General features: G+C 37.2%; 1 protein-coding gene across 1 annotated transcript; it reads right to left on the bottom strand.

The window, feature by feature from the left end:
- Positions 1 to 3,848: 3,848 nt before the first annotated feature.
- Positions 3,849 to 27,079, bottom strand: ATG4B (autophagy related 4B cysteine peptidase). The gene is made up of 13 exons (XM_070946517.1): positions 27,011 to 27,079; positions 24,870 to 24,968; positions 24,218 to 24,289; positions 22,290 to 22,388; positions 21,313 to 21,414; positions 17,995 to 18,067; positions 14,135 to 14,214; positions 13,405 to 13,601; positions 12,577 to 12,655; positions 10,201 to 10,346; positions 9,323 to 9,379; positions 6,705 to 6,798; positions 3,849 to 5,468 (listed from the first exon to the last, which is right to left on the bottom strand). Exons 1-13 carry the CDS (start codon positions 27,018 to 27,020, stop codon positions 5,395 to 5,397), a joined length of 1,182 nt encoding a protein of 393 aa, XP_070802618.1. The 5' UTR covers positions 27,021 to 27,079; the 3' UTR covers positions 3,849 to 5,394.
- Between the last annotated feature and the right edge of the window lie 287 nt (positions 27,080 to 27,366).

Genomic DNA, 27,366 nt, shown 5'->3' with positions numbered 1-27,366 from the left:
CGGTAGGCCAAATCGTAGCGACAGTTCCTGAAAGAGCTTTGGATGAAGACGCCATTCTTACGGATCCAGATGTTGTCTGGTCAACCAATCTGAACGTTGGAGGAGCCGAAGATGTGCTCTGCTTTGAGGGAGAGCATATATCTCCGACCAGCTCATCAACCTCTCCGCCTTGGCCATGAGAGACTGGGAACAAGTGCCCCTTTCTCGATTTATATGTGCTTTTATGGCCACATTGTCGGTTAAGATCAGCACATGTTGACCTGTCACTGTGGTTTGAAAGTGGCGGAGGGCAAGGTGTATTGCCCTCAGTTCCAGCCAATTGATGCTGTTTTTCCGTTCCGCTGGAGACATTGTCCCTGAGCCACTTGAGAGAGCAGATGTGCGCCCCAGCCAAAGAGGCTTGCATTCAATGTCACTGTGGGGTCCTGGAACACACACCTCTTCTGAAGTGCGGCAGTTGTCCACCATCGGAGGGATAGACATACTTGAGGTGGAATGGCCCAGGAGCTGCTGCATCCTGTTCTCTGGAACGGTAGTAAGAACTATTGCAGCAGACGAGCATGCCGGCATGCCCAGGGCACAATCATAATACACAAGATCATTTTCCCAAGCAACTTGAGACAGGAGGAGCAAGGGGACCAACCGTTGGGAGATAATTTGTGACACCAACGCCTTGACACCAATCCGGAGACAGGTAAACCTGGCCTCTGAGCGAGTCGATCACCGTCCTTAGGTGGAGTATGCGGGTGGTAGGTGTCAGATGACTCTTTTTCAGGTTTAGAGAGAAACTGGTGTTGGAGTATGTGGAGCACTGTCTCTTAAGTCCTTTGTGGCTTGTGCCTGGGAGGACGACAGGATTAATATGTTGTCCAAGTAGCACAGTATGCGTTCTGTAATCAATCGGAGCGTCGCTGCAACTGCCGCTAACAATTTGGTAAATGTCCTGGGGGCCGAACAGCATGGCCTGATATTAAAAATGGCGATTGGCATACGCAAAGCGCGGGTACTTGGCGATGTGCTGGGTGGATCAGGACATGTAGTAGGCTGCCTTGAGGTCCACTGATGTCAAGATGTCAATTAAATATTTTATTAAAATAAAGGATTTCTCCCACTCCAATTTCAAACCCCATTTGAATTATTGAAAACAAATGCTTGATTGAAGTCTTGAATAACATGAGCTTTTCAATAACAATGAGCTTGGTTTGCATTTGTTTCATTGCCTCTATTGGAAGAGGACAGCTGATTCCTTGTTTTACCTCTTATGTTTTAATCCTTTTAAATTTTTTGCAAAGCACCTCTAGAATGATTTGTATTTGGAGGAATATTTAGTTCATTTAATCAGTTAATAATAGTTAAAAACTATTGAGTTGGAAGAGTAAAGGTTTCAGCATATTCTCTGGAGAATATGGAGGTTAAACTACCTTCCCCAAGGTCTATAGAATTCTTAGGTAATTAGGATTTGTTTTTAATTTGTGTGTGCATGTGTTGTCTGCCTTGAAAATTTCTCTGTTATTTGGTTATAAGATACTTACAAATCTGCACAGACACATGGAAGGAACTGCCTTATTTTCTTTCCTCTTGTTGGTACTTCTTTTTTACGAACTACCGTACATATCTGATTTACATTTAATGTGTTTAAATTATGTATTCAAATATTAAATTGTTTGTAGTTTTTAGTGCTATGTTCTTCAAATTCAATTATTTGTCCACCAATTTAAAGGGAGAGGCTTTAATTGCTTGTATAATTTAACTTCGTGTTCTTTTAGAGCTGTGTATGTCAATCAGATTCTCAATCCTATATACCAGTAGTGTTTGTTATGTCTGTGCACAAAATTTAATGAGGAAACCTAAGTACTATATCCTTCTAGATTGCGAAATGTTGTATTAGAATATTCAGAATGTGTATCATTTTTAAAATACACAATACAGGTGAAACTCGAAAAATTAGAATATCGTGCAAAAGTTCATTTATTTCAGTAATGCAACTTAAAAGGTGAAACTAATATATGAGATAGACTCATTACATGCAAAGCGAGATAGTTCAAGCCTTGATTTGTCATACTTTTGATGATTATGGCTTACAGCTCATGAAAACCCCAAATTCACAATCTCAGAAAATTAGAATATTGTGAAAAGGTTCAATATTCTAGGCTCAAAGTGTCCCACTCTAATCAGCTAATTAGGCCGTAACACCTGCAAAGGGTTCCTGAGCCTTTAAATGGTCTCTCAGTCTGGTTCAGTAGGAATCACAATCATGGGAAAGACTGCTGACCTGACAGTTGTGCAGAAAACTATCATTGACACCCTCCATAAGGAGGGAAAGCCTCAAAAGGTAATTGCAAAAGAAGTTGGATGTTCCCAAAGTGCTCTATCAAAGCACTTTAATAGAAAGTTATGTGGAAGGGAAAAGTGTGGAAGAAAAAGGTGCACAAGCAGCAGGGATGACTGCAGCCTGGAGAGGATTGTCAGGAAAAGGCCATTCAAAAGTGTTGGGAACTTTCACAAGGAGTGGACTGAGGCTGGAGTCAGTGCATCAAAAGCCACCACATACCGGCCTGGCCTAACCTCTCTTAAACTGTTTTTAATTTTATTAAATTTTAAATTTGTCTTGTAAATGTGGGGTGTTTTAAATTTTGTTCTCTGGGCCAATTTATTTAATTGTATTTTAATGGTTTTTTAACATTTGTATTATATGTATTTTATCTTTTGGCTGTTCACCGCCCTGAGTTCTTCGGGAGTAGGGCGGTATACAAATTCAATAAATAATAATAATAATAATAATAATAATAATAATAATAATAATAATAATAATAATAATAGTAATACAGACGGATTCTGGACATGGGCTTCAAATGTCGTATCCTTTTGTCAAGCCGCTCCTGAACAACAAACAATGTCAGAAGCGTCTTACCTGGGCTAAAGAAAAAAAACTGGTCTGTTGCTCAGTGATCCAAAGTCCTCTTTTCTGATGAGAGCAACTTTTGCATCTCATTTGGAAACCAAGGACCAAGAGTCTGGAGGAAGAATGGAGAGGCACACACTTCAAGATGCTTGAAGTCCAGTGTGAAGTTTCCACAGTCTGTGTTGATTTGGGGAACCATGTCATCTGCTGGTGGTGGTCCACTGTGCTTCATCAAGTCCAGGGTCAACGCAGCCGTCTACCAGGAGATTTTGGAGCACTTCATGCTTCCTTCCGCAGACGAGCTTTATGGGGATGATGACTTCATTTTCCAGCAGGACTTGGCACCTGCCCACACTGCCAAAAGTACCAAAACCTGGTTCAATGACCATGGGATTACTCTGCTTGATTGGCCAGCAAACTCGCCTGACATGAACCCCATAGAGAATCTATGGGGCATTGCCAAGAGAAAGATGAGAGACATGAGACCGAACAATGCAGAAGAGCTGAAGGCCGCTACTGAAGCATCCTGGTCTTCCATAACACCTCAGCAGTGCCACAGGCTGATAGCATCCATGCCACGCCACATTGAGGCAGTAATTGATGCAAAAGGGGCCCAAACCAAGTACTGAATACATATGCATGCTTATACATTTCAGAGGTCCAATATTGTTCTATGTACAATCCTTGTTTTATTGATTTTATGTAATCTAATTTTCTGAGATTGTGAATTTGGGGTTTTCATGAGCTGTAAGCCATAATCATCAAAATTATGACAAATCAAGGCTTGAACTATCTCGCTTTGCATGTAATGAGTCTATCTCATATATTAGTTTCACCTTTTAAGTTGCATTACTGAAATAAATGAACTTTTGCACGATATTCTAATTTTTCAAGTTTCACCTGTAGAGCTTTTATTAAAAGAAACTCTGATTCTCTTTTAAATTTATCTTACTTTCAATCAGTGGTGCAGAAAAAAGTACCAGGAATACAAAAGCCTTTTTAAATTTGTTTTATTCAGATACAAATTGAAAGCAGTTGATGAATGAAACACAATCCGACTATGCTCTTCTTCCAAAAGAAGGAGAAGCACAGCAAGCTATAACAATGACAAATAAGCAACATGGTTCAAATTTGATTTCTAGTAGCTAAATAGGCAACTGGACCTACTATATGCAATTACTTTATAGATGGCTATAGTACCATCTGTAGTTTGACAGTTCTGCTTATAAATGCAGGCAAGAATGCTCTGTAAACATATTTGCCACTGCAACATCCATTGATTGAGCTAATGCTTGGAACTGATGGGGTTCTTGCCAGCCATTCCTACCTTTTAGAAACAGAGGAGCTCTTCTGCTATTTTGGAATATAATAGGCTGGAAATCCTGGCCAGAAAGCTAATCATTTAAGGGATGCAGAATTTGCTTTAAGTTTCGTTAGAATTTCATTATAAGAACTGAAACAAATGAAAAACAAAGACACACAATATAAATAGCCTTGTGTAGTACTTTCAAAAAGGGGGAGATGAGAACACACCTTTAGCCTAAAATCGTGACGTTAAAATAGCTGTTAACGCAAGATTTGTGTCCATGAACAGTCTAAACTTTATTAAAAGGAGGAATCAGAAGTACTTTTAATTCGTGAGCTAATGGATGTTTTCACCTCATTTTATTAAATAGCAGCCATATTTTCAATACAAAATAGAAAAATGTCCAAATAAAAATTAGGTATAACGAAGCAAAATCTGAATAACACCATTCTGTTTGTGCATACTATGAGAAGAGTCAAGTGAATAACTGAGAGCCTTCCATATTATGTAGTGATGTTCTCTTGTCATCTTTAGAACATATTTTAATATGTTCCGTATGATATGCTCTTGTGATTGCTAGAATGCAGACTATTATATTTTTAAAAATAAATTGCAACTTTGAAACCAAAAGTATGGAAGCACTGTATTAGAGAAAATCTAAAGTACAAGTTGGAACATTTGGTGTAGTCAATCTTGAGGGAGCTTGTGGCCCCAAATAATTCAGAACATGGCCGGCTGGTTAGGGAGACATAACGCAGATACCTGTCTCACAGCTGTTATGCTGGTTTTCATTTCACACTATAAAAATGGGAACAGAAGTAATAAGACCCGCTAATAATAGAGAGACTTAAGCCAAACACTCTGAAGGGCTTTTACTATTATAGTCAAGCCTTTGTGCCTGTGCCTGTTCCTATGAAAATAATTTCCAGCTCCTAGGAAACTTTGCATCCCGTTCCCATGGATATCCTTGCACTGAAAAAGTAACTAAAGCTATTAAGGCCTTAATGACGACCCGTTTTCTTGATCCCACTGCAAAAATCCACTCTGCTCCAAGGTTGCACAGAATGCTGGGGTAAATGGGAGGCAAGGATGTCAACAAGCACCTATGAAAGCTGGTAGCCCGAGGCTCTCCAAGGAGCTCCCCTCCCCCCTCAACCCAAATTGGCAGTTATTGTAGTTTCTTTTGTTAGAGTGATAAGATTTCAAAATCTTCATCCTCCGAATCAAAGAATCTTTCCAATCTGTCTGCATCAGAAGAATCTACAAGAGATGAACGATTTATATGCTTCAGTATTACTTTTAGACTGTTCCCACAACACATTTAATCATAATTAAAATATAAGCTATGCGAAACACCAGCTGTGTTTTGCGTTCTGAATAATAGAAACACTAGGTAATGCCAGTCAGTTTAACTATTATTTCTAGCAAATGCACATGGTCTATGGTAATTCAATTTGCATCAGCCACAGTACATGGGTAGAATGATAACTTAGCCTTCCTTATCTATTTTCAGAAATTTTTACAGGGATGAAAAGCTAAAGTACAACAAAAATCCTGCAAGAGCAGCTCTACTTTGCAGGATTTAGAAGTAATTCTTTTATAAATCACTGCATTTTATGAAACAATAACAATGTAATGAATAAAGAGGATGACTCCCTGGATGGAAGACTCTCCTCACCAAATGTAGGTCCAGGTGAAAAAAATTGTTTTGAGAAAATGCCTCAGACAGCCATCCTCTCCAATTTTTATGAAGATAAAAGGGAGGGAAGTTTTGTTAAACCTGCACGATTCTGTTACTGTCGCTCAGGAATGTCAAGCTCAGGGGTGTCAGCCTGCAGGGTGTTTATATCTGGCCCATAGGGCCGCCCCGGAAATAGTGAAGGACCGGCCCAACTCTGCCAACAAAAACTGAGCTTGGGAGGGCGCACATGGTCCTCCCGAGCTCTGTTTTCAACTGACGGCTTCCTGCAGCCCTCTGCCAGCCAAAATGGAGCCCGGGAGGACCATGCATGGCCCTCCCTGGTTCCATTTTTTCTTGCAGAGGGCTGCAGCAGGATCCCGCCAGCCCCGCCCAGGCCACCACAGGTGCTCTCAACGTGAGTGATGTCAAGCTGGCGACGCCCATCCTGGCCATGTCCACCCGCCGCCCTGAGGTCAAACACAACCCTGATGCGGCACTCAATGAAATTGAGTTTGATACCCCTGCTATAGCTGTTCTGATAAAAGTAACTTTAGATCTGCACAATGTCTGTCTGTTTCATAGTCTGGTTATCTGATACAGCTGACATTAAAATATTATAGTATGGAACTGCATCTAAAAACAATCCCAATGATTTTTAAAGATCAAATATCAATTTTGAAAGCTGGTAATCTTTCTTAGGCAATGAAGAAACATGCTATCATAATTTATCCGGAATTTTAAAAAAACTCCAAATATTAAAATTCCTTCATTCATACAACGTTCATTCCTTCTATAACCAAATAAATGAACATTACCTGGAGTGAGATTCAAGACATCAGGACTAGAGAAGTGTGAAGGCTGATGTTCTATTAGCTCAAACATGGGAAGGGCTCCTCTAATCAGTGACAACTGTTAGAAATATATTAAAAACAGTTATATTCCTTTACTATTTCTAGGGGTATTGAATATTTTATATAAATAATGCACCTTCAGTTCACAGTTTCACTTACAGAACAAATTAATTTCCAATCTTTATGATTGTAAAGACTTGCTTAAAATGTGTGAATGCACAGCATATTGCAATACTAAAAAAAATGTTCTTCTGAAAAGTATAGTGGTTTTACATCCTTGGTATAACTCTCTTCAGCTTCCAACAATAAAAAGAACAAAGTAATAAAAGCACAGGAAAATATACTGTATTTGAGAATAGAATATACACAGTCCCACTTAAAGAACACAAATTAATGCAGCCAGCAAGACAGCAGCTTTCAAGTGAGATTTGAACCCAAAGAGGGCAAATTTATATAGTTTGATTTCACTGTTTTTCATTACATTAATCTATCCTTATATGTTAGCTTGTACAAATTTGAATGTATACTTTTGTGTGCATTTTCCCCTAACATGCAGAGTTGCAAATGCAATTTTCTTTAAAGATGCATTGTTGTATTGCAAATTACCTCTAAAATGAGGATTAGTGCAGATGCTGGAAAACTAGGAATTTTGCTTTTTATATATATTTGTGAAATGTATGCTTATTTATATTAATCATATTTATATCCACTATCTCACCAAGGGAGACCTATTGGATGAGCTTAATTTTTTTAACCTTTCCCCCCCATTCCTGTAATGTACAATTAGGTTCCCCTTCCTTTTTTCCACTATTGATTTAATATACAAAAGTAGGGAAGTTGCTACTGTCACAAATCAAGTCTGCATGCCTTTTAAAGAAATTAGGTCATTTAGACTTTGCTACTGTGTAATATTTTCTTGTTCCATCCTCTTTAAATACCAAAAAATGTTAGCTTCTTGAAAGCGAAAGCAATGTTAGAAGTGCTACAACTAGCTATTGCTCAAAGCCCTTCTAGAGATTTAAAGCTAATAATATTATTTTACTGTCTAAACAATTTCATATTTCATTGTTGAACTTTCTATCCAATCATTTTAGTGCAACCTAAAATCTATTTTGCATTAAATACAACTGGCGTGGAAATACTGTTTCTAGCACACTATCATTAAATTAATACTTTAATAATAGGCTACAGGATTTCCATCACAATATCCAGCTCTTTACCCTATTTTGTATATTTATTCTTGAAACTACATTCCCAAAGTTCCTTGCCTAGGATTTAGTTTGAAGTCTTTAATGTACCTTACATGAATTGCAGAAAAATCTTGGGCTTCAATCTCAAGCAAATAGGATGGATAATTGTAACTAGCTGAGGACCTGTTGATTTTAATGAAACTTGCAAAATGACCAATTGAGATATGGTTATTTCATGTTTTATCATTGAATGTTTCAGAGTTAAGATGATTTGTTTCAGGTGCCTTACGGATTTCATCGTTTCAAGCGGGAATTTGGGAGAATTCCCCAGTGATCATGTGGGCAGTTATGTTCACTGGCAATAGGGGATGATGCAGACACCTGCTGAGACCAGCCTCCTTCTATTGGCAGATGGCTCCCTAGTGGACTGAGGAGCTCCTTGTAAGCGACGAGGCCAAAGTAATGTCTGGAGGGGCTGAAGAGGAATTTATTTTCCTCTTTGAGTGTGTTGGTGGGCTGTTGGCCAGTGCTCTTGTTTAAGGTAACCAGCTCTCTTCTTGGGAGGTGATGGAAGATAATTTCCCACCCAGCTACTAGGACCAGTTTGCATAGTACATTACACATAAAGTTATACATTAAAAATTCAATTTCTTATCTTTTAAACATTTTCCCCTAATTTCTTATCTCTTCATGAATGGGTGGAGTTCTTGTGGCTTAGATGCCCACCCCATTCCTGGTTCTTCTACAGATTGCACTTCACTTCAAGAGGCAACTGAAAGAAACTGCTGTGTCCCCTCCTTAATACGCCTCTATAGATTCAACCATTTTTGACAACTCTCACCCTGACTCCAAAAAGGAAAGATTTATTAGAGGGCAATTATACAGCACCCTCCAAGAGGATGATTATCTGGATCCTTTGAAGACATGGGACAAAACCAGCATTGATTTCTTACATAAACAAATAATTCCATGGTAAATCTTAGATCTTGTTTACCAGATGCTTCAAGATAACAGAAGTACTTTTATTTGTACATTTCCCATATTTTATCACTTTTAAAAAACAAATATTCAATGGATATCTCTGAAGGAGGTAAAACATTGTCAATATCAAATAAAGCCCACTGATTCATCTATCCTATAATAGTAAAATGATTGCCTAATGATTAGGCAATCCAGAAAAGCTGTAACCTCTAAAAAAGATATCTAACAGAGCTAACATATGATGACATTGACAAAAGGTATCTTGACAAGATTGCTAGTCTTTTAAAACTAACTCATTTTACCCTAACTCTTCCAAATGCGTTCATTTTTATTATTATTTTTTAAAAAATCAGTTGTCCTAGTTCTGACCATTTTTGTGTTGTTTTTTTTACAAAAAAACTACATACAAACCTTCTTGATTTGCTGGCACCAGTCACTGAAGTCTTCTTCTTTCTTGCAGAAGAATCCCTATAATGACAATATTTTTATTATTCTAAAACAGATTTAAATTAAGAAGACCCCTATTAGATAAGTCATGAATCCTTCTCCTCCAGCATTCAGTATTACAGAGTGGCCAATAGATGTACTTGGAAAGCTCACAAGCTTGTACTTGGTGGGTAATATGAATTCCCGGTAATTAGTATTTAAGACAAGCTGCCTATGATTCCATCAACATTAGTAGGCACTAATAGCCTGATTGTCCATCAACTTGACAAGTTTCCTCTAAAACCACCCCAGTGTTTTGCCATTATATTTACAGGGAGAACATTCTATATTTAATTAGATTCTATATGAAATTATGTCTCTCCTGAATCGCCCTACATTAAATTTCAATGGATGATCTTTACTTGTAATATTGTAATATAATGTAAAGAATATGGCATCTGACATTCACTTGTCTAGATTTGTCTAGGATACATGTCTCTTTTCTGTTACCCGTAATCTAAAAGCCGCAACTATTGTAATCTGGAAATAATTATTTCTCATGCTTCAAAACAGGAATATATTTAATTTTATGATGAACAGGGGAGCACAACAGAATACGTTCATAAAGAGAGGAATCGGTAGCTAATTTGAGCAGGAGTCTCCAACCAAGGGGTCTCTCCAAGACTTGTGGACTTCAACTCCCAGAGTTCCTCAGCCAGCTTTACTTTGCTGGCTGAGGAATTCTGGAAGTTGAAGTCTACAAGTCTTAAAGTTGCCAACGTTGGAGACCCCTGAAATAGAGGATTGTCCGAAATTATAGCACTCCCTTGATAGGAAAGTGAACTTCAGGTATGCATACTCACTACTGCAATAGAAGGATCCAGTTCTGCAATACTCATTCTGCAAGGCGGATGCTGGCAATGAAAGCTTTCATCAGAGATGTGGCAACTGTCTACAGGATCCACTGCAGGCTGAGTAGTGTGTGGGTCAAGATAGATTAGTTCTTCACCTAAATAAAGATCAATGGAAAGATCATGTATCTACAAGCTCCTTAATATTATCAGTAAACTCTATGTGAGATATATCCATTGGAAACTTAAAAGATTACCTGCAAAAGAACAAGCTGCTTTGGAGAAGGTCACTTTACAATTGACCAGTGCCTCATACTTGAACATCTTACTGAAATATAGCCCCAGAGTAGTATCTCGGTCCTGCCTTTATCTTGATTCCATGTCTCAGACAAAACTATCCCAAAAGGTGTATAATACCACCACTGATCACTGACTGATTTCTTATTCATGAACCACAACAAAATATTCTAATACTGTATGTCATTGTGAAGGATATCTGACAGTACCCCGTTCCAGTTGCCAACGCTGTAAAACAGAACTGTACATCAGCACCTTTTGTATTCAAATTGTATTCAAACGAAGTGGTAGACTGACTTGACAATCTGAATTTTCAACTACCCAAACAGTAGAGAGGCATATTGCTATTCTGTTTGTTTATTCATTCAATTATTAAGTTATAAACATATGATGCAGTAATCCTTCAAGGACCCCTATTGGACTTGAATGTTTTTGTACAGCTAAATAAAAAGGAATAATTGGAAATTAATTACAGTGCCCCATCCCAAAAAAAATGACTGCATTTGCCAATTGACCCAAAAGGCTCCCCAGGCCTATCAACAACAATGCCAGTGAACAAATGCTAGATAAATAAATACCTAGCAGTGGTCCTCCAAACTAATGGAAAGAAAATGGCTGCTGCTAACTATGTTACATAGAATGCACATAAAAGGGCAGTGGATATTTTAAAATTTTACTACTCTAGTAAAGGCCAATATAAACACCTGCAGCTCTTAAGCTTTTTAAGCCAAGCCTCTAGCATAATTACTATGTAGTACATAGTTTGGAACACTCCACAATCTTTCTTCGTTGAAACTCACACAGTCCAAATTTCTAAGGGCAATTTTGAGTCCTCCACCTAATGCATATGGGGTTGGAATGGCAAGTGTGGAGATGAGAATGTGCAGACCACATTAAATTACTGGCTGAAGTAAACACTTCTTCCATCAGGTTTAGGTTAGCTTCCAAAGCAAATAGAAGCAAGCAAATTCACAAGTTTTTGCTCCTATGACTTTTCCTCTCTTGCCTAGCTCTATTTAGGTTATGAGCAGGTAACAGTAACATTTAAGAAGCAACTGTTTGATATAGATCATCAAATCAATGCAGGCAATACTTCTCAATTTCTCATGGCTAATAAGATATACATGAAATACCAGGTAAATGTTCTAACTCAGAAGGGTTTTCACTCCAGCCTTATGAAATGCTTTCTCCTCAGCATTGCTAGAAGATGTAGGAAGATACCCTATCTGCCAGGACTATGCCCCTGGACTTAGAACAGGTTGAAGCATGTTTTCCTATACTGACATTTCTGCAGTACTCTTACTCCTCTTTTGAACAACATAATAGGATTTACCATCATGTGCAAATCCTGCTTTTTGACCTTGTTCTGGCAATTGCTAAGTGAATCATTGGTTGTTAAGTGAATCTGACTTCTCCCATTGCTTGTCAGAAGCCAGCTAGGAAAGTTACAAATAGTGATATGATCCCAGGACAGTGGAACTGTCATAAATGCATGCCAGTTGCCAAGTGCCCAAATTTTGATCACATGACAATGGGGATACTTCAATAGTCTTTAAGTGTGAAAGATGGTCATAAATAGCTTTTTTATGTGTCACTAAGTTCAAACAGTCACTAAATGGGTGGTTATAATTTCAAGGACTACCTCGAATTTTGTGTATGTGTAATTCTGTGTTACTAGGAAACTTGTTATATAATCTTAATAGTCTCCAAAAATACAGGTTAAAGATTGTCAAACCACTTTATCATAGTACAGGCTGGAAACAAAGTTCAATACATTTTTGCATAATCATGTAAGAAGTTACCTTTTTACAGATCAAAGTTTGAGGGAATATAGATTTTAGGAATGACTATGTTTGAACACAAACAGATGTTTCCTACATAGTATAAATATAAACTTAAGACCCCATGTCCTCTTCACCTTCGTCTCGTCCTCTTAAGAAGAATGCTTCAAGATATGTCAATAAATAGCACTAAACCTTGTTTAGGCTATCTTGGCTCACAGCAGCTGGTTTGCACCTGAGAAAATGGTTTGAAATATCTTACAGATCCATACTCATTAATATATTCAGCATATATACAGCTTAAACTTACCAACATATCCAATGAAATAATGAGCACTATTCGGTTTTCCTCCAATCACACCTAAGGACTGAGGCATCATAAAACAATGCTGGAAAGTAATATATGCACAATTAATCACAGCGGAAAACAACACTCACAATAAAGGGCATTACACAGCTATTCAGAATAGGGTTTTTTACACATATCCACTACTGAACATTCAAACAAATTACTTCAGCACTGGACATTTTTAAGACAAGAAACCACAGGGGAAAGCCATTTACAGTGCAATAGTTTTCATGAAATAACAGTGTCAAAACTATATAATTAGTAAACTCCAATAAAGGGTGACTGACAATGGTAGCACGAAATGATGATTGGCTCCCTACACACAATACCACCACCACAATTTTATGCATAGTATTTACTCAAAACTAAGCTCTATTCTCAGGAAAATGTTTATACAAGTTTGTAGTTTAATCATATTAGTCAATGAAGATACACTTGTTTAGAATTAGCTCAGAGAAAAATATATGACCTTGAATTATTAAATAGAACTAGGATGATTACAAATGTGCATTAGGTACCTGCATATTTAAATCACTGCAACAATCACTAAAACAATTCTATCTATTCAGAATGAACTGCTCTAATAATGACAGTTCTGGATAGCACAGTTGAATATGTTGATCATGTATTTCAGACATTCTGAGCCTTATAAAGAATTTATCTTGACATGCTATTGCATTCACAGTTAACACTGTTAATTATGAATATGGACCAGAATTATAAGTATTAAAAATGCATACACCAAACCACATGGTTTCAGATATCCAGGTAGTTAAAATTATTGTATACCTTTAGTGTTTCAATATAGGCTTCATTGATATCTGTGAGACCAAGGCGAAGAGGTATCAGCAGCACTAGTGGCTTCCAAAGCAATAAACTGTCTGTAGATACATCTCCATCTGGATAACCATTGGAAAGAAAATCTGATTCTGCAGAAGGAAATGCTGAGGCTCCAGGACATGGACAATTGGGCTTGCATAACCTTCCTGCCAAAAGATAAAAAATCAGCAGAAATAGCCTTGGTTATGCCCATATAGTCTAATTTGCTGTTGAATAGCAAATAGAACTACATACATACAGTACATCTACCACATATTACTTACATCTATTATTGCTAATATAAATGTTTATTTTATTGTAATGGAAATATTTATAATCAACATTTCAAAACCTGGAAGCAGGTTCTTCCATACATTCTGTTGCTACCATAAAGCTACAAAAGGAAAACTTTCTTTTTTATATGTAGAAAAGGTCTGTATCTTTAACTTTGAGAGCTCAACAATTCAGTTTTACCAGACAATAATAAATACTGAAATATAAAATTGCACTATTTCAGCAATCCACCTCTAACAACAGTACCAATAAAAACTTACTCAAACCAATTATAGATTTGATACACTGCAGCAGGCATCCAGTAAACCTAACAAATGTCTTGTGACTCTTTAAGCCCAATTATCTTAAAAACCATATCCCTTCAACAATAGGCACACACTTTTATAAACAGTACAATGATACTTACTTATTTCCTCTATCACAACAGTATTGTCCATGGCTATGTGCACTGCCAAAGAACTCCACATATCAAATGTGGCAAGTTTTCTAAGGATAAAAATTAAAGACAAAGGTATTTAAGTGAATAAGGTACACATTAAGAGATCTAGAAATTTGCCAAGGGCAATCACATCATCTGGGTCAGTATCAGTGAATCAACACAAAATGTCAAGTTTTAATCTGTCATATTTTTAATGAAGTACACAAAATGATAAAGTTATAAAGAGGATATAAATATGTATTACAAATTACCTACATTCTTCTGTTCCATACAATTTCATAATACTTAATTTTTTATCATTTTGACCAACAGAAAAGAAAGAGCTTACAGAGAAAAGGACTTTCCACCTATTGTTAATATGTTCTTGTTATGGTCATTTAAAATACACTTAACTCCTGATGAGATGCAGTTTACTTGGCAGTATTTTGAAAATGATTTCTCAGTACCTTTTTTCTTCCAGAATTCAATTCTGCATATTCCTAGTCTAGCGTTTTTAACTACTATACCAAATTTGTTCTATTTGTAATGCTATCAATACTCATTTATATAGTGCAATTGATGTATGTAAAGCTTTTTTAAAAAAACAGAATTATTATATTGTTTCAAGGGTCTTTTGAGCTAAAAATATTGTTTTCTTCATTAGACAAAAACTCATTTCCTGCTTATGGTCTTTATATATATATATATGGTTGTCACCTATAGGATCAAGATGTTGAATCAGATAAGCGTTTGGCCTGATACAGCAGGGCATAGACCAAGGAGTGAGAAATGGAGGCAAAAGAAAGGTATAATTCAATATTATATGAGTTATATGAACTTCATTTTGAAGTTTCATTCAATATTGAGTCTCAGTAGCTTTTCTAGAATTTTTGGAAATTCTAGAAATATTTATAGTGAACTATATGGAATATTTTATTTATTTATTTATTTATTTATTTTTTATTTATTTATTATTTATTATATTTCTATACCGCCTTTCTCCCATAGGACTCAAGGCGGTGTACAGTCAAGAAAAATATAGATACACAAACATCATAAAATTGCTAATTAAAATTATTATAACATAGTTTGGCCCAATTAAATAGAACCTAAAATTAGATAACATTTTAAAAACATTCACATGTTCATATGTTTAGCCCCGCTTGTTGGAACATCAGGGTTTTGAGGGCACAGCGGAAAGCACGGAGATCAGGGATATTTCATATCTCAGGGGGCAGTTCATTCCAAAGGGTTGGAGCCCTCACAGAGAAGGCCCTCCCCCTGGGAGTCGCCAGTCGGCATAATTTGACTGACGGTATCCTGAGTAGTCCCTCCCTGTGAGAACGAATTGGTCAGTGGGAGGCTATTGGTGGCAAAAGACGGTCTCGTAGGTACCCAGGTCCTAAGCCATGGAGCGCTTTAAAGGTGATAACTAACACCTTGAATCGCACCCGGAAGACCACCGGGAAACAGTGCAGCTCGCGTAGGAGAGATGTTACATGGGCGCAACGAGCTGTGCCCATAATCACCTGCGCGGCTACATTCTGGACCAGTTGGAGCCTCCGGGTGTTTTTCAAGGGGAGCCCCATGTAGAGAGCATTACAGTAGTCCATATGGGAGGTGACTAGGGCATGAGTGACCATGCGCAAGGCGTCCTGATCCAGAAAGGGATGCAACTGGTGGATCAGGCAAACCTGATAAAAGGCACCCCTGGCCATGGCCGTCAAAAGATCTTCTAAAGATAGCCGTGAATCCAGGAGGACACCCAAGTTGCGGGCCCTCTCTGTGGGGAACTCTCATCCCCAATTGTCAGTGATGGTACCAGCTGACTATACCGGGACGCCAGAAGCCACAGCCACTTGGTCTTGGAGGGGTTGAGTCTGAGCTTGTTTCTCCCCATCCAGATCCGCACGGCCTCCAGGCAACGGGACATCACAGCAAGGGCATCATTGGGGTGGTCTGGGGTGGAGATGTATAGCTGTGTGTCATCAGCATACTAATGAACACTCACCCCGAAACCACGGATGATCTCGCCTAGAGGTTTTACAGAAATGGTGAACAGAAGGGACGAGAGAGCTGACCCTTGTGGCACCCCACAAATAAGGTGCCTCGAGGTTGACCTCTGCCCCTCTGCTAACACAAACTGCGAACAGTCAGAGAGGAAGGAGGAGAACCACCGAAGCACGGTGCCCCCTATTCCTAACCCCTCCAGCCGGTGCAGTAAGATACCATGGTCGATGGTATCAAAAGCCGCTGAGAGATCTAATAGGACCAGGATAGAGGAGCAACCTCTGTCCCGAGCCCTCGAGAGATCATCCACCAACGCGACCAATGTCGTTTCCATGCTGTATCGTGACCTGAAGCCCGACTGGAACGGATCCAGATAGACAACTTCATCCAGGTATCGGGGTAGTTGTCACGCCACCACACTCTCAACAACCTTCGCAACAAAGCGAAGATTAGAGACTGGACGATAATTTGATAATATAGCCGGGTCCAGGGAAGGCTTCTTGAGGAGGGGCTTCACAACCGCCTCTTTCAAGGCGGCGGGAAAGACACCCTCACTATGTATATTGGTAACATTTTGAAAAGCCATTCATTCTGGAGTTCAATAAATTGCTCAAACAACTATATTTCAAGGCACCATATAAACAATAAGGAAAAGCTAAGCATAAGATGAAAATTTACATAATATTTGGCATAAATTCCTCTAGCAGGAAGACAGAATAAATGAACATCATGAGACAGAGACTCTGCTGATATCCAATTCAGACTATACAAGAAATAGTATCTCAGTATATTGATGACAACTATAGCTTCAAACTGTGAATGATCTTTCCAACAGTCTTCATGTTGGCACTGATTAATATAGAAGGCAAAGTTGAATCTCCCCAAACAGGTCCATTCCCAAGGAAAAACCTTGCAATACAGTATCATTTTATTTTCACCCAGAAAGGCTGAAATGGAAATACTAGATGGCACCTTCAATCTCCAGCTATCGTAAGCACTCCAACAAGTTACTGTAGTCAATAATATCAAAATTCACAGAAAGATCCAACAGAATCATATCCCCCCCCCTTTCCTAGTACAGAATATCCAAAAAAGTGATCAAGATTGTCACCACATATAAACCGGGGAGGAAAGGATCAAGGAAAACTGACTCATTTAAATACTCCTGAAATTGCAATGCTACCGTCTTCTTCACCAGTTTGTCTTAATATAGAACATCAGCTACTTATGAAGCTTATTAAAATCTATTAAGTCTAATTATGGTCTTATTTGAAGCAAAAGCCTCATCTTTTTTTCTTGTAAGGTTACGGACAATTCAACCTGCAAAAGAACTGAAGAAACTGATCTGAGTATTACTGATCTGTCATTGGCAGAACTGTTTGAGGCTGAGGATATTAAATAAAATATAATATTTTATTATAAATAAAATATTACTACTTTAGAGAAGTAGTAATATTAACAGAATGAAACCTGTATCCACATTATCACAAAACAAGTAATGAAACTAATTCAGATTCTAATTAATAGAAAATGTGATAGATTTCCTAGGTATAGCTCTACCTTAAGTACCATCAAGCTTATCACAAAGCTGAGCAAATAAAGCTGCAAAGAATAATACAAATTGCTCAGGTGATTTTGGGGCACAAGCTAGAACAACTGGAAGATCTACCCACAAACTCTAGAAATAGCCCATGGAATTTATCCCAACACTAGATACAGAATTTTGGAGGCCTACTGAGTGGAAAATCAATTTTAACATTTCATTGGGATAGGTAATTTAACTGCTTTATTTTATACAGTATCTAAAACCATAACTGTTGGAGCTACTGAATACTTACTTAAGTACTTGTGCAACTGTATTTGGTCCATACCATTGGCCTATGGATTTGCCTTCTCCAACTCCCATCTGGGCTGCAACAAACACATTATAATTGACCCATTGTATCATTCAAGGCTACTTCTCAATCACTTAAGAAACTTAATTGGACAAGTATTTAGACTTAAGAGAACTGAACTAAAGTCCTTTTAAAAATGTGAAATGTTTTAAATAATAGCATACCTATCCAGCAGAGAAGTATATTCGTGATCATTGGAGAAATGTACTACAGTAATTTTTTGGAAGGTCATACATAAAAATTCATCAGAAAAAATCTTTCTACCCCATCTATAATAAGGAATCCCACTAGGCTTCAAAAGAAGACCAATAATTCCAGGCATATTAATCTATTGCAATGTTTGTCAACCTTAGTAACTAAGAAATTGGGACATCAACTCCCAGAATTCTGGGAACTGAAATCCATACATCTTAAAGATGCCAAGGTTGAGAAACATTGATTTATCACCATCCCATGCTGCTATAAAATCATTATGCTCTTTAGGACAAGGACTTTTTCCTCGGGAAGCATTTTAAAATCTCATCTCTGAGGCTGCAGGCAAGATGTCTGGCAAAGTGATGACCTTGCTGAGTGAACATAGTTGAAAAATGTTGCCCTTTTTCATTTGTTAAGATATAGAAGACGTTTAATGATTGGAAATATATAGATGAAGCCTTGCAAAGATGTCATACTTTAAAAAGTGAAAAATAAGCAGTAATGCTTTATTTTGCCATTTTTGGTGCAGTCTGCGGGCTATACATTTCAAATTATGAGTTTTAGTGTGAATGGCTCACCCTGGTGCAGGATAAAGCCTATTCTGAGAGATGCAAAGAATGCAATCTTCGCACTGAATAGAAAGGCAACTTCTCCCTTTAGTATCCAGACACTATGTTTTCCTGTATACTCCATTAATTCCTTTAAGACAAAATGCCACCTTTTCTCATTATAGCTACTTAAGTCCTTCAGTCACATTCAGTCATATTTCTTTGTGATTGCTAGTAAAGTTGAGAATGCTCCAATGCAAATTAATGTCTCAAGAGATAGATTTTTTAAAAATGATTCTCACAGCAAGAGATTATCTTCCATAGAAAGAGAAGAGACACAAAAATAGACAAAAAAAGGCTTAGATAATAAAAGTTGCTTTAGCAACATTATTAAATAAGTATTTTGAACAAATTGCTGGTTTAAAACAATGGTGAAATCTAAAATGTGTTACTACCGGTTCTGTGGGTGTGGCTTAGTGGGGAGGGGTAATGTGACTGGGTGGCCATGGCCAATTTCCCCCCCCCTTTTTTTAAACCATTTTTTCTACAAACTCTTCGGCGAAGAGGTTGTAAAAAAATGCTTTCAAAAGGCTCTGAAGGTCCCAGCTCAGTTGCCTGATAAGTAGAGGCTTTTTTTCTTATAAAAGCCTCTGCCGATCAGGCAACTCAGCTTGGATCGTCAGGGGCATTTCAAAGAAAAAAAGCCTCTGCCGATCAGGCAACTCAGCTTGGATCGTCAGGGGCATTTCAAAGAAAAAAAGCCTCTGCCGATCAGGCAACTCAGCTTGGATCGTCAGGGGCATTTCAAAGAAAAAAAAGCCTCTGTCGATCAGGCAACTCAGTTTGGATTGTCAGAGGCTCTTAAAAGCATTTTTTCTACAACCTCTGAACAGGTTGTAGAAAAAATGCTTTTAAAAGCCTCTGATGATCCCAGCTGAGCCGCGTGATCATCAGAGGTTTTTTTTACTTTTAAAAGCATTTTTTCGGCCGAAGAGGTTCTAGAAAAAATGCTTTTAAAAATTAAAAAAAAAAATCCTCTGATGATCACGCGGCTCAGCTGGGCATGGGGGAGGGGCAGGGATTTTTGCTACCGGTTCTCGGAACCACCCGCCTCCATCGCTACCAGATCAGGTGATCCAGTCCGAACCGGGAGCATTTCACCCCTGCTTTAAAACGAATCTTAACTAAAATGTCTCCTGTATGTTTTTCAAAGAAGAGTTTCCTATCTAGAACTAAGAGAAAAAGGAAAAATATAAAGATCTGAATAAAGATGGTCTGATTCGTACAGGGGAAATGGTTATACAGTACACAAGGAAGAAATATGGATTGAACACATAGTGAGCACTATACAAGAAATATGGTAAGGTAGTTTCATCATGTAGAGAGAATGACTAAAAGTCAAATTGTAAGACAAATAAATAAATTTGAAAGGAAGAGGAAAACTGACATCGGATGGAACGAATAGGATTCTCTAAAAGAATTGAGAACTTTAAAGAATGAAATGCATCAAGCAATGTTTGGATATGATGGAAGCAAAGTTTGTATAAGAGTTGTTTCTCAGACTAATAAATATTCATGTAACCTTTATGTAAAATTCAGCAACCATTATGTAAACTCTGTAACCAGGTGCAGAGTTCCCAGTTAACAGTGATGAGAAGAACTCCTCTGCTATATAAGGCGATGAGAAAGAGATGAGAAAATCTCTGTTTTGATATATAAGATATATCAAACTTTGATATATAAGATATATTCTAAACTAGTTCTTATGCAGCAAAACTTGTGGGTTTTTTTATTTTAATAAATTTTGCTAAAGATATCTCTGAATTTGTGATTTGGAAAGAAGTATTTTCAGCTGCCATAAGCATAATAGAAGTTTTGTAAGGAGAGGAGGATATGAAGAGGTATAGTGAAGCATATTAATCCCTTAAAGTTAAACACATTACATTTCCTTTACCTAGCTCATGTTTTTTAATTACCTTGGCTTAGTATTTCTGATTCCCTTGTTTCAGTTTGTACAATAACACTGCTTATCCTGAAAGGGATTAAAGTAGGATACATGTACCGTATGTATGGTTTACATAATTTATAACTGAAGGCAAACTGAAGTGTTAGTTTATTGCATCTTATAATCCACAGAATAAAATGTCTTTAGAATTTCTTCTCCAACACAAAATATAGAAACTCTTCTAAATAATAAAAGTGGCCCTATGTGTTGTTTGCATAGATTATAAGGGGAAAATATAGACATGCTCACATCTGAAGGTAAGTTCTATTAAACTCCATGGAATTTATTTCTAATTTGTATAGCAGTTGGCCCTTACACAATTATGTTTTATTTGGAAATGCCTGTCCCTAGATAACCTAGATCTATAATAGAAAAAAAAAATGAAAGGCTGGACCAGTTTCTACATTATTTCCCTAACTCAATTTCCAATAATAAAACATGGTAATTTATACTATGTTTGCAAACGAACATATTCTCACAATTGATTGCCTATAGTGCTGATAATCATCTTACCTATTTGGTGAATTGAGTAGTAACTGTCCTTTTTATCAATGAAAGCATTGAGAACATTGTAATAGTTGTCTGTCTGTTTCTTCCCTTTCATCCACCTCCAATCTAAGAAACAAAAGGCAATGTTAAAGGGGGGAAAAAAAGAAAATCCAACTGCCACCCTTACATTTTCAAGGTATTCATACAAAAATAATCAGCTTGCTTTAAATGGATCCTTTCTAAATCAAAGGTTAATGATTATAGTCTGAAACTGCTTGAAAAGATAACTTCAAATACAATCTGCATGTAAAATGACAAACACTTTTCTGCTTTTATTTTTATTGTATTTCACAATCAACACCACTATTTAATTTCTATGGAAAAATGTATGTACAAAATATACCTTACATTGCAATAAGTAAATAAACTGATCTGTCATCATTGATTTCCACAGCCCTTTTAATTATGACAAGAATTGTTGTCATATTCATGCTGGTGGCACTTCCAGGGTGAAAGGATTAGTTGGTGACATCACCATTGCTCAAGGGACACCCATGGGGGGGGGAATTTTCATGTCTCCATTAATGGGCCCACCAAAATGGTACCTATTTAGGTACTCGCATTTTTACACACTTTCAAACTGCTAGGTCAGCAGGAGCTGGAGCGGATGACGAGCGCTCACCCCATCACATAGCGGCACTTAAACATGGACTTGCTGATTGTCAACCCAGTGTTCTATCCATGGATAAGATAAAATAAATATCCATGGGTAAAATAAATATTCATGTGAGCCACCGTGTTCCCCAAGAAAAGAATTATACATTTTGTATACATTTTGAAAGAAATAATGCTACCAAGGGGAACTTGGAATATTTGCAAATAGGCCTGCTTCATTATGCATTCCTTTACAGTGAAAAACACCTTTATGAAGGAGCTTGTGTTACCTGAATATAAGGAGTATCATGATTTTGCATTATAATCAGCACAGTAATGTGACTTACCTCTGCTTAAGTGCCTGCCAACCAAAGCCTGGGCAAAAATCATCTGGCCACATCTTAGCATACAACCCCAACCAGTGTCAGATGTCGGACCTGTTCCCCCTGCATAAATAGATCACACAAACCAACCTTTTTGACAAGTTTGACACTAATAATTTGAAGCATTGGAGTTTTATGATGTACCTGAATAGGTTCGGGGGCCAGAAGTCAAAATACAGTTGTAAATATAAATATGTTGATCTGATATTATGCCCCACTATAAGGAAACATGCAGCTACAGGTAGTCCTCAACTTATGACCACAATTGAGTCCAACATTTCTGTTGCTAAGTGAAACATTTATTAGGTGATTTTTTTCCTCATTTTACGACCTTCCTTGCCACCTTGTTAAGTGAATCACTGCAGTTGTTAAGTTAGTATCATGGTTGTTAAGTGAATCTGGCTTCCCCATTGACTTTGCTTGTCAGATGATTACAAAAGGTAATCATCTGACAAAAGAGCCTTGATAGTACCGTGGTCTAGGCACCCTGTTATTAACACAGCTGCCTGCAATTTACTGCTGGTTCGAATCTCTCCAAGGCTCAAGGTTGACTCAGCCTTCCATCCTTTCTAAGGTAGGTGAAATGAGGACCCAGTTTGTGGGGGCAATAAGCTGACTTTGTATAAATATACAAAAGTATGAAGGCTATTGCTTAACGCATTGTAAGCCGCCCTGAGTCTCCGGAGAAGGGCGGCATATAAATTTTTTTTTTAAAAAAAAGTGATCACTTGACCCCAGGACGCTATGACCATCATAAATATGAGTCAGTTGCCAAGTGGCCGAATTTTTACCACGTGACCATGGAGATGCTGCAACAGTCATAAGTGTGAAAAACAGTCCCAAATCACTTTTTTCAGTGCCGTTGTAACTTTGAACAATCACTAAGTGAACTGTTGTAAGTCATGGACTCTACCTGTACATATATAGTGTTATATCCTATTGAGTGTGAGTAATAATTTGTTTCCTTCTCTTGTGTTGTTCACTCAGCAACTCAGTAAATTAGAGAGCAAAATAAAGGAGAACATAAATATACACATTTTAGAACAATGTTATTAAATATAAATTCATATATATATGCTCATGATAATGTTAGTTTCCTAACCATTTCAAAAAATACAAACATCTATTCCTAGATATTAATGTTATAGATGAATAATTAAGTCCCAAAATATTAGACATGACAATTTAAAATATATAGCCCAAATGCACTATGAATATTTAAAACATGAATTTTACGTATGTTTTTAGCCTCCCAGTTTAGATGTAACAACAAGGAACAACTACTATAAGAGAATTTTAAGCAATCCAAAAATTCAATCTTCTTAGTAGTACTTCTGGCTCTCAGGCCTTTTTAGAAATTTCACAATGGCTTAATAAAGGCAGCTAAATTCTTTTCAAACTTGAAAACTTTTCTATTTTTATCATTTGCTTTTTAATCTTTATGCAAATAGAAAGGAAAAAATTAATCTAAATGATATAAAGTTGGCTGAAAGATGGATGGCTTATATGGTTTAAATAAATATACAACTCTGATTTAAAAAAGAACACCTTTTTATTTTCTTCAATTTCCATCCTTCCATACTATTTTCAAAATGGAAGAATCTTACTTTCAATAAAGTGAAAACATACTCAGAAGTCCTCAACAGACCATAAGCCAATGTTATTTGCTGAAACCTAGATAGTTGAGTACAAACTTAAATGTCAGGATGCTTTAACAAACATTAAATGGAATATTTATTTATTATGAAATTTATTTGCCGCTCCTCTCCTAACCAACAAATATGCCAGACCAATATTCCAATTGACTTCTTTACGTTGTAAAGAAATACGATTTTTAGAAATAAATATGCACCATTTCCACAACAATTTGGAAAATGAAAACTGGTGCTTACCAATGGCTGGAAAACCTTTTCTATATGTAAACCAAAGACGAGAAGTCACATCCAACAAAATCTCCTCTTTCTCTAAAGGGATGAAAACAACATTTCACTACACTTGCAGAATTTAAGTTTGCATGGTTTCAATGATAAACGTTAACTGAAATACATTCATTTTTAATTAGGGTTATTCAATATTTAAAGTTAAGAATAGTATGGCACATATAAAATAGTATATGTGATGTAAGTTTTTTTGGGGGGTGGATGGGAACAGTTTAATATCTTTTGGACTTCTCTCATATCAATAGGAAAGTAGAATACCATCCAGCATTTATGATCTTCAAAATACCATGTTTCCCCAAAAATAAGACCGTCTTATACTTTTTTGGACCCTGAAATAAGCGCTTGGCCTTATTGCCATGCATTCAAAAGCCCAATTGGGCTTATTATCAGGGGATGTCTTATTTGGGGGGAAACAGGGCATGTGCTTTCTCTAAAAGGTTCAGAAGAAAGCAAGGCTTTTGTTAGGATGGCAGAGCTGATCCAGAATAAGATCAGGAAATTGGCTTACATGCATTCTAAGGCATGTCAAATCTATAAAGAGACAGCAGACTTTAAGTCATGGTACAGAATCATAAAGCCCTTGAAATATTAGCAGAATAAGTACCTGTTAGTGCGCTGTATTTTCTTCCCAGGATCCAAACAGGCTCTTTTGTTTCTGGGAAGTCTTCATACTCAAACCTGAGAGTATCATAAGTGAGAGTAGCTGCTCAAAACAAACAAAGACAGTAGTCTCAAAATACTTTTTAGGATCTGCCATTCAAAATACAAAAAAAGTTTTCTTCAGAAAATTTCAACAATGTAAAACTGTTTTAGATGATGAAAAAATAGCAATTATGCTCCAGGTTCTAATATCAAACAAGAGAGGCAGATACTATTATATTCCATTCTGCCAATAGAGAAGAATATTTGTAGGGTCAGGGTTGAAATGAGAAGTCCTTGGTGCTCTCTGAGCTTGGTTGTTTTCTTGCAGAAGTTTCATTACCAAAACTAGGTAACACCATCATGGTCACTAGCAGTGTTGACTGTGAGCATCTATTTGCTTCTCTGCTTTCAGAAATTAAAGTTTGTTGTACTTATTTTTTTTAAAAAAGAACTGAGAATCAGTACAATGCAGTCTAGAGTAAACCTACATCACATCCTTCTATTTGTCTCATAGTTGTTAAATCCAAAAATTACTGTCCAGATAACCCATTCAGTTCAAATTTCACATACTCTGCAACCTTGCCTTAGAGAACATCATGTCCCATACACCATGTGATTCAGAATGGCATTTAATGTGAGAGGTTCCAAGAAAAGACTGCTAAGCCTTTTTCCTCAGTCTAGTCATAAATACATAACATTCATTTTGCACTTGCTATGAAGTCTCAAGTCTGTTACATTCAATACACTGTTTACATGAAGTTAAAACGTTATCAATACATATATTCCAAAATTTAAATTATCAAATATCAGAATTAACATGGGAGATTAGACTGGGAAATAAAAATAAAAACAGAAAAAGAGAATGCCAAATTTCAGAACAGAACCTAAAAAGCGAACTAATATTACTCAGTCATCTATTCTTATATAATATTAACATATATTCAAATAAAGATGGAGAAAAGGAAGTTTATAAAGATTTATTCTGCTAATGTCCAAAAACTCAAAATGTCTAATGAGATGGAAACAACAACTGTTATAGGAGCCAGGCTGGAATAAATTTATTTAAATATCCCAAACATATTTACGTAGAAGTGCAAGTATAAGTACCTGGGCCTTATTCCCCAAGTACAGTATAGCATATAGGATTGCAGTAAAATTGCAATATTTGAGAATAGTATAGATCTATTGTGGAAAAAGTATGTGTATTTTATATGCCTTAAAATCAATTATTGTTTATGAAATATCATTAAATAAAAGAGAGTTTTCGAAATTCATTCTTTAACTAGAGAGCCAGGAGTCCATGAATTCTAGTCCTGCCTTAGACACAAAGCCAGCTGGGTGATCTTGGGCCAGTCATACTCTCTGCCCTAAGAAGCAGGCAATGGCAAATATATATATATTTAATCTGTTTGGGGAAAGTCAAGAAGTTGATAAAAAGGAGAGTATTACCTATTTGCCTTAGAATCTTAGTTTTTCCATTTGGGCTATGGCACTTTGGTAGGTAGCATTAACACAGCATGATTTTTTTTCCATCACAACTCAGGTCATTATATTAGTTATATAAGGAACCAGTGCATTCACTTTTAACTACTTGAACAAGAACCTTGGGTCCTTATAAACTTTAGAAAACTTTAAGATTATTTCCATACATCAAAGCACTGAAGGACGAGCACGAAGCTTTATAAACCATGCAGTCAACTAATGCTAGAAAAAAACATGGGAATGTACAGTACAGTCTTAAAACTGACATGCTTTGTTATAGTGGAGTTGCCTCTATTTGAAAAGAGAAGGCAAGGCAAAGTACCATATTAGCCAAATTGCTTTAGCAACTTCTATTAATCACAGTCATTTAACAAAGAAAAAATACCGTAAGAAAACACAGTTCCCAAGGCAACATAACTGACCCTTCATCGACCTCTCTCTTTTAGGCAATCCATGCTCACAGTTCCACCGACTAGCCCAGTCCGCAATTTAGCCCTCTGCTGAAAAAACAAACCGACTCCTTCCTTTCCACACCCATTGCCCGCTACCCCAAATATAGAGAGCTGCATATCGACCCACGCAGCTTTCCCAATTGACCCCACCAAACATTTCCCCACTCACCCGCGTCCATCCTGCCCCCGCCCTCTTAAGCTCGGGGGGCCCACGGCTGTCTCCTGACTGACACAGATCACCCAAGCGGCGCACTTTATACTTCTCATCTCATAGCGCTGCTTTCGCCCAATGGCGGAATTGTCCAACACTCGTCTAAGCGACGATTGGCTCGTTTCAGATGCAATGGTTTCTCCCGCTATATGGCAGGTGCCATTTTGTTGTACGGAAAGACCGATGGGTGTGCAAGGTTACTTAAATCGGCCTTGCTTTCCTTCTGAAGCAGGAATTTTTTATTTTCCGTTAATCACTATGTGCTGCTTTCTATCCCTCGGAGTAGTTTAACTGACATATGGTGTTTTCAGGTG

The sequence above is a fragment of the Pituophis catenifer genome, unplaced genomic scaffold, assembly GCF_029215685.1.
Source record: "Pituophis catenifer annectens isolate HBS135680 unplaced genomic scaffold, rPitCat1.0.hap2 SCAF_6, whole genome shotgun sequence".
Lineage (NCBI taxonomy): Eukaryota > Metazoa > Chordata > Lepidosauria > Squamata > Colubridae > Pituophis > Pituophis catenifer.
Note: the sequence above shows the minus strand (reverse complement) of the source record. Positions and strands in the feature narration are given on the sequence as shown.

Bases quoted from the DNA above. Each gene is read 5' to 3' on its own strand.
- ATG4B (XM_070946517.1), bottom strand. The intron at 21,415-22,289 runs GTAAGTCACATT...TTTGTTTCTTAG, and splicing joins TGGCAGGCACTTAAGCAGAG to ATTGGAGGTGGATGAAAGGG. The intron at 14,215-17,994 runs GTAAGTATTCAG...TTTTATCCTTAG, and splicing joins ACAGTTGCACAAGTACTTAA to AAAACTTGCCACATTTGATA.